At 35.5% G+C, this 12,358-nt stretch overlaps 1 protein-coding gene across 1 annotated transcript in view; it reads left to right on the top strand.

The window, feature by feature from the left end:
• The window catches only part of LOC146000496 (uncharacterized), a 159,768-nt gene extending 153,575 nt beyond the window's left edge, over nt 1–6,193 (top strand). Inside the window, exon 4 of the mRNA XM_083138224.1 lies at nt 4,161–6,193. Within this exon, the coding sequence (XP_082994350.1) occupies nt 4,161–5,652 (1,492 nt within the window). The 3' untranslated portion in view covers nt 5,653–6,193. The remainder of the gene's footprint in view (nt 1–4,160) is intronic.
• Nucleotides 6,194–12,358: the final 6,165 nt, after the last annotated feature.

The raw sequence follows: 12,358 nt of genomic DNA, 5'->3' as shown, positions 1-12,358 counted from the left end.
TGTATTTGAAACTGACACCCCCCGAGAAATAATTGGTAATTTGTCTCATCCCTACCTTCTGCCTTCACTGAATAACATAAATGTATGAAGACTTATATTATGTAACAACCAGAAGCATAAATAAAACACATTTACATCTTCATATGTTTATTTTATTCCAATTAATGATCACACCAGTTGTATGTAAATGTTTGTAAGAAAATTTCTGGCAAAAGTAACTGTAAAAGTAACTTACAGGTACTTTTCAAGCACCAGTAACTGTAACTGAGTTACCTTTTAAAATGAGTAACTGTAACTCTGTTACTTCTTGAAGCCAGTAACTGTGATTGTAACTAGTTACTATTTAGAAAGTACCTTTCCAAACACTGGATAACCATTCCCCATGAACATCTGCCGACAACAAAAACAAGAGAAAACCACTAACCATTCGGATACATGGGTATCGGTAAAGCAAACTTCATTTTTCCTCAGTTGTATTTATCAATTGGATTTTTGAAACACCATCTTTGTACATGATTAATGTTCTTTAAAACATGTTGTTACTGAAGGATCTGACTTCGAGCCCTGGCCTGTGCCTGAGTGTTTCTCTTGTATCCACCCTTCACCCATTTTTAATTGAATCTACGTTCATGCAAAATCAGGAGTCCAGAGTTCTCTATTCATGATTGTCCCTCATGATTTCCATAAGCTCATTAGCTACTTATCGTGATTACATCTATACAGCTAGAAAAAGTGATGGAAGGTGGCAAAAATTCAATATATTAAAGAGGGATACACTGGTAGCAAAATACACTTTTTTGTAGTTTATTCAATAATAATATTCATTTGTTTTTTTTTAAGTTCTGGGATACATTTTTCATTCCAAATTATTTCATTATTCACTGCAGACTACAACACACAGGAACAAGAATTCACTCTCATCATGGGTTCAACTCCCGTGATAACCAAATGTGGCAGAAAAGCAAAGTAAAATAAACCAAACTAACAACAACAATAAGTACGTGCGTTCTCTTGCCCAAATAAATACATCCGTATTTATGACCATTTAGCTAACCAGTTTTTTTGTGTTTTTTTTTTATTGGAGACCAAGAGGTTAATATATTTAAATAAAACACTACAAAACAAGAGTGAGAGGGAGCATGAGCAAATATTTGTTATATCTTCCATATTTAAAAAAAATAAAAGAAAGCATAACATTTCCAAGTATTTTTGTCTGCACATAATATGTTCCCATTCCATAGACAATAAAACCATATTTTTACATCCCACATTATACATACATATCATAAAACGCGTATAAATTTGTGGTGTAAACACAGGGAACATAAGTACTGCAGAAATTTCTGCCCTGAGTTCTTCAGAGGATTTTATAAATCCTCTGAAATCGAAGGAATGCCAATCCCCTATCTGTTCCTATAGGAGATAGACCGGTGAACCATAAACCCTGACCTTTCAACTATTGCAGCAGGGGGCGGGGGACAAGGGAGTTAGAGGCAGAAATCTTCCCTTTTCCTTCTGGCGGCTGTTTCTACTGAAAGTGGTGAGGTGGAGAAGGAACCCAGCTAGTCCAGTCTTGCCCGCAGATCTCACTGTGAGACGAGAAATGTTGTATGTGAACTGTGGCTTCAACAAGACAATAAATATTGTGATTTGAAAATTATTAGAGATGTGAGATTGATTGATCTATCTCTGCTAAACTAGCTACTCCTCAGTGCACTTCACTGAAATAATTAAATAATAAGCATTTATCTGTTAATGAAAATGATACGAGGGTCACTATTTATATTTTGAGCCTAACAATGAAAAAACAGGAATTTGGCATTGAAAACTGCTTTATTGTTATTCGAAGTATTCTCCTTTATGGTCAATACACTTTTGCATTCGTTCGAACCATTTGTCAAAGCAGTTTTTCCAATCTTCTTGAGACATCTCCATAATATGGTTTTTGAACTCATCAACGGCATCTTCCGCCGACAAAAATCGTTGTCCACGCAATTTATTCTTGACATTCGGGAACAAGAAGAAGTCATTGGGTGCCAAATCAGGACTGTACGGCAGATGACCCATCAATTCGATTTTTTGACTGTTCATAAAGTCGGCTGTTAGACGAGATGTATGACAGCTGGCATTGTCTTGATGAAGAATGATCCGACGGCGTTTGTTTGTTTTCCGCATTTGACCGAAGACCTCTGGCAAACAAATTATTGTGTACCATTCAGAGTTGACCATTCTACGTTCCTCTAAAGGCACAGTTGCCACATGACCAGTTTTCCCGAAAAAACAGGCGACCATTTGTTTCGATGTGCTTTGAGCGGGAACAACTTTTGTTGGATTGGGTTCACCTTGAAACACCCATACAGTCGACTGCTGTTTATGTTCCGGCTCATATGCATATATCCATGATTCGTCACCTGTTACAATCTTATATACATCTTTTGAAGCACCACGATTGTATTTATTGAGCATTTGTTTGCACCAATTGACGCGAGCGTCTTTTTTAATTTTTGTCAAATTGTGTGGGATCCAACGAGAACATACCTTTCTCACAGCTAAATGATCATGTAATGTTTTATATATGCTGGTGGAACTAATGCCTATCGTTGCCTCAATCTCACAGTATGTCAGATGACGATCTTGCAGTATTAGGTTTTGCACAGCATCAATGTTTTCTTGAACAACAACTGATTTTGGACGACCTTCGCGAATCTCGTCGGTGAGCGAATGGCGGCCACGATTAAATTCGTTATACCAGCGTTTCACAGTGGCAAAGGATGGGGCTTCATCGCCAAATGTGATCGATGCACTCTTGTCATAATCCACGTCGAAAATCGTAAAAAATCATCGCACGAAAATGTTCACAAGTTAATTCCATTTTATTGTTGTCGCGCAATCTCCAAGGCAACATAAACAACACAAATGAAGCTATTGACAAAACATTTGAAGTACGTTATGGTCAATAATGCCAGACGATTCCGTGCAAACGTCAAATCGCGCCTAACTTCAATCAGTGTTGCCAAGGCTCAAAATATAAATAGTGACCCTCGTATGTACAAAGGCTGTCACAGAGAAGGTGAGACTAATTCCTGTATAGGAAAATAGCGACCTCCATTGGCTAGCAAATGTACTGGGGTGAAAATTTGGTTCATTAGCTGCCGATTGAGACGAAAATGAGCACAATAGGTCAAAAAGTCGTGACTGCGTAGCAGTTAAAAGACAAGCATGTACATGGACCCCTCCAAGAATCATTAAAATGAAACAAAATATTACACACCACAAAATTTTTATTCAGAATCAGCCATATCGAGTAGACATACATATTTTTCAAAATAGGCACTATTGACAGCTAAGCAAGCGTCCATATGATCCTGCCACTTTGTGAATGTCTTTGAAAATTCATCGTCAGGTAGTATTGAACTGAAGAAAACTTGCGCTGCGGTGATCACGTCTTTGTTCGTCATGAAATGACGACCACGTAAAGCGGCCTTTAAAAGTGGAAATAGCTAAAAGTCGCAGGGTGCAAGGTCCGGGCTGTATGCTGTATGCGGGAATATTTCTATTTTTCTCTTCGTTGCATAATCCTGAAAAGCCCACACTATATGCGTGCGTGCGCTATCGTGGTGGAATATGGAGTTCTTCAAATGCAGCCTCTTTTTTGCTATGTGCTGGCGCAGAGTCTTGTCTGTCTTTATCGACATATGCCTGTTGAAATATTTCCCTAAACGCCAACAAAATTTTATGGCATGTCGCTGTTGATGATGAATACTCATTGTGAAAATCAATGTTATACACAAAAACCTGGAGGGTAGTAAGCGAAACACGTTCCACATAAATCAACACAGCTGCTCATTAATGTGGTTTTGCAACATGTGACAAATTGCTACGGAATCAGAATGAGTCATCCTACATGGCGGGACTAGTGCCGAAACCATAGGCAGTGTTGCCAAGCCAGGAAAAAATCTGTCTCACCTTCTCTGCGACAGCCTTTGTATATGCAATCAAGGTACAGGCTGATACTCGTTTTTCCAATAATATTCTTGGAGTCCTTATTTTTGTCTATATTCTGAACTTTTTCCTGTATAAATTGCTGTATTATCATGGTAAAGTTTTAGTAGTGGTGAAATAATTAATATTTCTATCCATTTTTCTTTCTTATTTTACAGGCACCACAACAAAAATGTCATGGAAATGCTTTTAGAGATGAAAGATATCTCAAGATGTGATATACACTTGCTATTATCATCTGACAACTTCAAACAAGCAAGTCTCCAAGAACAGCCAAATATTAATTCAGAATTTATCAGTGAACAGGGAATACTGGAACCTGTTCCTTCACCCAAATTGTCTGACAGTAAAACAATGAATATTCGCAATCCCAGGAGTAATGACAACAAGAATCAATATGTATGTAACCTTTGCAACAAATGTTTCCCAAGTAAAGCACTGCTCATAACTCACTCTAGTGTTCACAACAACGAGATCCATTTCAAATGTTCCATTTGCAGCAAAGGTTTCTCTCAAAAAGTTAAACTTAATGTTCATATGAGAATTCACAACAAAGAAAAACCTTTTGATTGTTCAATTTGCAACAACGGTTTCAGTCGAAAGAAGGATCTTCATGAGCACATGAGTATTCACACCAATCAAAAGCCTTTTGATTGTTCAATTTGCAACAAAGGCTTTAGTCGAAAGAGGAATCTTCGTGACCATATGAGCATTCACAACAAAGAAAAGCCTTTTGAATGTTCAATTTGCAACAAAGGCTTCAGAACCAAAAGAAATCTTAATCAGCATATGATAATTCACACTGCAGAAAAGCCTTTTGATTGTTCAGTTTGCAAGAAGAGCTTCAGGCAAAAGGGATATCTTAATGAGCATATGAGAATTCACACTGGAGAAAATCCTTTTCATTGTTCAATTTGCAACAAAGGCTTCAGTCGAAACAGGGATCTTCATAAGCACATGAGTATTCACACTAATGAAAAGCCTTTTGATTGTTCAATTTGCAACAAAGCCTTCAGAACCAAAGGAAATGTTGATCAGCATATGATAATTCACACTGGAGAAAAGCCTTTTGATTGTTCAGTTTGCAAGAAGAGCTTCAGGCAAAAAGGATATCTTAATGAGCATATGAGAATTCACACTGGAGAAAAGCCTTTTCATTGTTCAATTTGCAACAAAGGCTTCAGTCAAAACAGGGATCTTCATAAGCACATGAGTATTCACACTAATGAAAAGCCTTTTGATTGTTCAATTTGCAACAAAGCCTTCATAACCAAAGGAAATCTTCATGAGCATATGAGAATTCACAGCATAGAAAAGCCTTTTCATTGTTCAATTTGCAACAAAGGCTTCAGAACCAAAAGAAATCTTAATGAGCATATGATAATTCACACTGGAGAAAAGCCTTTTCATTGTTCAATTTGCAACAAAGGCTTCAGAACCAAAAAAAATCTTAATCAGCATATGATAATTCACAACAAAGAAAAGCCTTTTGATTGTTCAGTTTGCAAGAAGGGCTTCAGGCAAAAGGGGCATCTTGATGAGCATATGAGAATTCATACCAGAGAAAAGCCTTTTGGTTGTTCAACTTGCAACAAACACTTGAGTTCAAAAAGAAACCTTATTCAGCACCTGAGAATTCACACCAAATAAAAGTGTTTCGATATTCAATTTGCAACAAAGGCTTGATAAGAAAGCGACACTTTCAGTACTACAAGCAGTATAATACTCTTTGGAACTTTCTTGTGTGTTATCCATATGTGTTTTATACCTTCATCTCTTTCATCTTATGACGTACTCATCCTCATCTTCCCGATTAGCCAAAATTGGCAGAAAGGTGAAGTCAAATAATTAAATCAAATCAATCAATGAGCATATGAAAATTCACTCCAAAGCAAAAGCTTTTTATTATTCAATTTGCAACAGAGGCTTCAGTCAAAAGGAGTATCTTCATGAGCATACTAAAATTCAGAACAAAGAAAAATTTGTTGAATTTTCAACAAAGTCTTCAGCCACAACAAATCTGAATGTACATATGAGTTTTTATACCAAATAGAAGACATTTATCTGTTTAATTTGTAACAAACATTTTACCCATAAATACATCTGTTACAGACACCTGAAGGTTCATACCAAAGTCAAGCCATGTAGATGGTATTATGTGACAAAGCATTCAATCAAAATACTGCATTACACCAACTTTTTAAAATTCACGTTGATAAACCAACTCTGCACACGTGACTTGTGCAACAAATGTTTCCCAGTGTAAAAAGATTATTAGTTCATTTGTATTCACTTTAAAGCTAAAACAATTGAAGATAGAAGTTAGTACTGGCCTGTAAACAATGACCTGTGATGCTAGAGAAACAGGTTCGAGTTCTGGTTGAACCTGCATTTTTCACTTGATTTACCACAAAGTAACTATTAACACACAAAAAATATAGGTAACACTTTACTATACCGGAGACGGATTTCTTCAAATTTACAGGAGAAAGTACTTACACAAATCATTTTCTGTAGCGTTTTTGATGTTCGGTAATGTAGTTTTGATCCATTTTAATGTGAATGCATGTGGTTTTCTATGAAAATCTCTTTCCGACACGCTATTGCTGCTGCCGCCAATTGCTTTCTGCATGAAAGCACAATGTTCCATGTGTTTGATGACGTAAACGCCGTACTCAGTGTTTCAACCCACGCTGTCTTTTTGCTATAAGATGACGTGCCGTTGTCCGTATATGCTAAATTGAACGAAAGGAGAGCTATTTGAACCTATCCTAACAGGCCTAACCTAACCTAGTAGGCATACCTCGTCCCCGTGATGGTTCGTGGGGCTATCGTGAATTTTTGGGCTAACGTCAATGGTTTTTGGGGCTACCCATGGATGGTTTTGGGGGCTAACGTCAATGGTTTTTGGGGCTAACATCAATGGTTTAATAATTACTCTTTATGTCGAAAATTGAACTTTTTTCCGTGGAAAAAATTCGTGAAGTGCTTGTATTTTTTTTTAATTTACGTATTTTTCAGTGAACAAGGTTGCAACACTGCATGCACACTCCAAATTGACAAAACACTGGCACAACGTGTGATGAACGGGTAAGCTATCGCCATATTGTGTATAAATATGGAAGAACAGTAAGTACTCGTAAATGTAAGAAATAGGCATTGTTTTCGTTAAAAAATCATTATTTCACCTAAATAAATGTTCCGGAATGCAGAATAGTACGTTAGCAATGTAAAAAAGTGTGAAATAAATCATTGACAGGTGTCTCCGGTATAGTAAAATAGTACCAAAATATATTATGTAATTTCACTCACTGTGACCAAATACTGACAATTTGTACATGTTGGTGTATTGTATGATTCTCAGAAATACTCACACTTCATTGTCACATCTATTTCCTGGTAATATGTGTGTGTGTGTGCATACAATATATGAATTGGCAGCAGCTTAGTAAACTCTAATTGTAATTATAATTTTTCCCATCAAGGATCTTAGCAGGTTGTACGTTTGACAGTGGGATTTAATATTTGGTAGTTAGTTTCAGGTGCTCTTTTGGATTGTTACTATTGTGGTTGTTGCTTGTCTGAATTGTGATAGATTTGGTTTTTCTCTGGTTTTTTTTTTTTTTTTTTTTTTTTTTTTTTTTTTTTTTGAGTTTGTGGTAAGGTAAGTATGAAGATCATATATGCTTTCCTTCAATCTTACAGCAACGTGTGTATTGTTATCTGTAAAAGTCACTCTTCATGCTTCATGTAGCTTTGTATGTGCTTTTGTAGTAGTTGAGAATGTTTGAAGCCTTTCTTCTTTGTCATTTACAATCAATGTTTATGTAGAGTTGTAGGTTCTGTGTGAATTGTTGTGAGTAGAGCAGTGTGTAAAATTGTGTGTTTTGTATCTGGTAAGCTGAGAATATTAATTGATTGAAGCACTAGTTCATTATTGATTTGCATATTAAATTAAGTATTCCCAATCTTTGTGTTTGTGTTTGGACTGCAATGACATTTGCCAAGATTCTTTCCTGAAGAAAGTGATATGGCGTATTCGTATTTCTTGCTGAGAGTTTAGCCAGGGATGTAATGATACCAATAATATGATGTAATAATAGTAATAGTAATAATAATATATTTAAAATTGAAATATTTGTTTTTGATTTATTTTGTTCATTCTGCTAGATTTGTCATTAAGTTTACATGTGATACATGGTTCAAATTATGCCCTTGAGTAAGCAGTAACCTTTTTGAGGAGAGTGTAGAGGTGGAAGGGTAAGAGGCAAGAGTGTGAAAAGTATGGAGCGGTGTACTTATGATGCCTTGTGAAAGTACATTTATATTATTGAAGTAAGTCTTGAAGCTTTCCCGGTAACGAATGATGCATAAATTCTCTCGGGCTATTGACCAGGTCAATTCTGGAAAAGATTTCGAGCTTTTGAGAGCTGACGTCACTCTCATCTTCAGGGTAGAAGTGCAGTGATGAGCATCAACCCGGTTTATATGTATATGCATGTGACTGTTTTCAGTGTCGATGGTGGACCAATCCAATCAGGAGCAGTGTCAGCTGGTGGCTGAATATCACTAGCCAGGCTGGATTCAATTCAAGCCCAGTGTCGCGATTCAGATTCTGTTGAATCCTGCAATTGACACCAGAAACAGTCACATGTACATACATATAAATCGGGTTGATGCTCATCGCTGCACTTCTACCCTGAAGATGAGATTGACATCAGTTCTCAAAAGCTCAGAAACTTTTCCAGAATTGACCTGGTCGATAGCCCTAGAGAATTTATTCATCATTTATATTACTGGAAATAGTAATATTTTTCTTGTTCATTTTGCTCTCAATATAAGTGTGTTTAATAACTATCAAATTATCCTTGTAAAGCCTGCTTTAGACGAAAGCATTTTACTTCGCATTTTTCTTAACATTTACGCCATGACCAAAATGCTACCAAATTTTATGGCATTTCAGATGCCATGACATATTTCATGGCATTTCTCAAAGATAGGATCGATCCTATTTCCGTAGCATTTTTCGTAGCATAACCAATCAGAAGCAACCTCTAGGTCACAAGTGCAGCTGTAATGGCGACCACGAGAGATGTAAACAATGTATCACTTCACAATTTTAAAAGCCGATAACTATTCAACCGAGAGGAATAACGTTTCATATAAAACAATATTAGGTACAAAACAATGGCGTGCCATAAATATATACTTTACAACATTCACTGTGCAAGTATGGAAGAATACTTTAGTTGTTTCAATTGTAAACACCCTGCACTCAGCATAGATAGTGTAACTCGACGTGTCTTTCGTGCTGTATATGTTATACATTGTAATCGCAAATGCTTACCGAAATTTTACATGAAATGCTTCCGTGTAAAGTACCATCTGCTATAAGGTCTTTGGAAGCATTTACATAGCATTTATGCTAGCAAAAATGTTAAAGGAAATGCTTTCGTCTAACTAAAAATCTTGAACAGATTGAATTGTGTTATTTGAATAAAAATAGGTATAAACTTGTAAAATAACAAGTTAAAATTTGTAAAAATATCTTGCCCAACCAAAATTTAATAAAAAATGTTGCCTCAATAGATGAAATTGTGTTATTTGAGAAAAAAATAAGCATAAACTTGTAAAATAAAAGGGCAGAACTTGACTAAGCACACTTTGTGTATCCAAAAGATCTTGCCTGAATGTGATATTTGAGTAAAAGGAAGCCTAAACTTGTAAAATAATAAATTAAAAGTTGAAAAAATATCTCTGAGAGTCTAAAACATCATAAAATGTTTCCTGAATAGATTAAATTGTGTTATTTTGGTAAAAATAAGCATAAACTTGTAAAATAATAAGTTAAAAGTTGAAAAAATATCTCTGAGAGTCTAAAATATAATAAAAAATGTTCCCTGAATAGTTGTGTTTGGACTGCAATGACATTTGCCAAGATGCTTTCCTGAAGAAAGTGGTATGGCATATTCGTATTTCTTGCTGAGAGTTTAGCCAGGGATGTAATGATACCAATAATATGATGTAATAATAGTAATAGTAATAATAATATATTTAAAATTGAAATATTTATTTTTGATTTATTTTGTTCATTCTGCTAGATTTGTCATTAAGTTTACATGTGATACATGGTTCAAATTATGCCCTTGAGTAAGCAGTAACCTTTTTGAGGAGAGTGTAGAGGTGGAAGGGTAAGAGGCAAGAGTGTGAAAAGTATGGAGCGGTGTACTTATGATGCCTTGTGAAAGTACATTTATATTATTGAAGTAAGTCTTGAAGCTTTCCCGGTAACGAATGATGCATAAATTCTCTCGGGCTATTGACCAGGTCAATTCTGGAAAAGATTTCGAGCTTTTGAGAGCTGACGTCACTCTCATCTTCAGGGTAGAAGTGCAGTGATGAGCATCAACCCGGTTTATATGTATATGCATGTGACTGTTTTCAGTGTCGATGGTGGACCAATCCAATCAGGAGCAGTGTCAGCTGGTGGCTGAATATCACTAGCCAGGCTGGATTCAATTCAAGCCCAGTGTCGCGATTCAGATTCTGTTGAATCCTGCAATTGACACCAGAAACAGTCACATGTACATACATATAAATCGGGTTGATGCTCATCGCTGCACTTCTACCCTGAAGATGAGATTGACATCAGTTCTCAAAAGCTCAGAAACTTTTCCAGAATTGACCTGGTCGATAGCCCTAGAGAATTTATTCATCATTTATATTACTGGAAATAGTAATATTTTTCTTGTTCATTTTGCTCTCAATATAAGTGTGTTTAATAACTATCAAATTATCCTTGTAAAGCCTGCTTTAGACGAAAGCATTTTACTTCGCATTTTTCTTAACATTTACGCCATGACCAAAATGCTACCAAATTTTATGGCATTTCAGATGCCATGACATATTTCATGGCATTTCTCAAAGATAGGATCGATCCTATTTCCGTAGCATTTTTCGTAGCATAACCAATCAGAAGCAACCTCTAGGTCACAAGTGCAGCTGTAATGGCGACCACGAGAGATGTAAACAATGTATCACTTCACAATTTTAAAAGCCGATAACTATTCAACCGAGAGGAATAACGTTTCATATAAAACAATATTAGGTACAAAACAATGGCGTGCCATAAATATATACTTTACAACATTCACTGTGCAAGTATGGAAGAATACTTTAGTTGTTTCAATTGTAAACACCCTGCACTCAGCATAGATGGTGTAACTCGACGTGTCTTTCGTGCTGTATATGTTATACATTGTAATCGCAAATGCTTACCGAAATTTTACATGAAATGCTTCCGTGTAAAGTACCATCTGCTATAAGGTCTTTGGAAGCATTTACATAGCATTTATGCTAGCAAAAATGTTAAAGGAAATGCTTTCGTCTAACTAAAAATCTTGAACAGATTGAATTGTGTTATTTGAATAAAAATAGGTATAAACTTGTAAAATAACAAGTTAAAATTTGTAAAAATATCTTGCCCAACCAAAATTTAATAAAAAATGTTGCCTCAATAGATGAAATTGTGTTATTTGAGAAAAAAATAAGCATAAACTTGTAAAATAAAAGGGCAGAACTTGACTAAGCACACTTTGTGTATCCAAAAGATCTTGCCTGAATGTGATATTTGAGTAAAAGGAAGCCTAAACTTGTAAAATAATAAATTAAAAGTTGAAAAAATATCTCTGAGAGTCTAAAACATCATAAAATGTTTCCTGAATAGATTAAATTGTGTTATTTTGGTAAAAATAAGCATAAACTTGTAAAATAATAAGTTAAAAGTTGAAAAAATATCTCTGAGAGTCTAAAATATAATAAAAAATGTTCCCTGAATAGTTGTGTTTGGACTGCAATGACATTTGCCAAGATGCTTTCCTGAAGAAAGTGGTATGGCATATTCGTATTTCTTGCTGAGAGTTTAGCCAGGGATGTAATGATACCAATAATATGATGTAATAATAGTAATAGTAATAATAATATATTTAAAATTGAAATATTTATTTTTGATTTATTTTGTTCATTCTGCTAGATTTGTCATTAAGTTTACATGTGATACATGGTTCAAATTATGCCCTTGAGTAAGCAGTAACCTTTTTGAGGAGAGTGTAAAGGTGGAAGGGTAAGAGGCAAGAGTGTGAAAAGTATGGAGCGGTGTACTTATGATGCCTTGTGAAAGTACATTTATATTATTGAAGTAAGTCTTGAAGCTTTCCCGGTAACGAATGATGCATAAATTCTCTCGGGCTATTGACCAGGTCAATTCTGGAAAAGATTTCGAGCTTTTGAGAGCTGACGTCACTCTCATCTTCAGGGTAGAAGTGCAGTGATGAGCATCAACCCGGTTTATATGTAT

This window comes from Lepisma saccharinum, chromosome 16 (genome assembly GCF_977018435.1).
Source record: "Lepisma saccharinum chromosome 16, izLepSacc3.1, whole genome shotgun sequence".
Taxonomy (NCBI): domain Eukaryota; kingdom Metazoa; phylum Arthropoda; class Insecta; order Zygentoma; family Lepismatidae; genus Lepisma; species Lepisma saccharinum.
The sequence above is the reverse complement of the archived record's forward strand: the minus strand, read 5'-3'. Positions and strand labels throughout refer to the sequence as shown.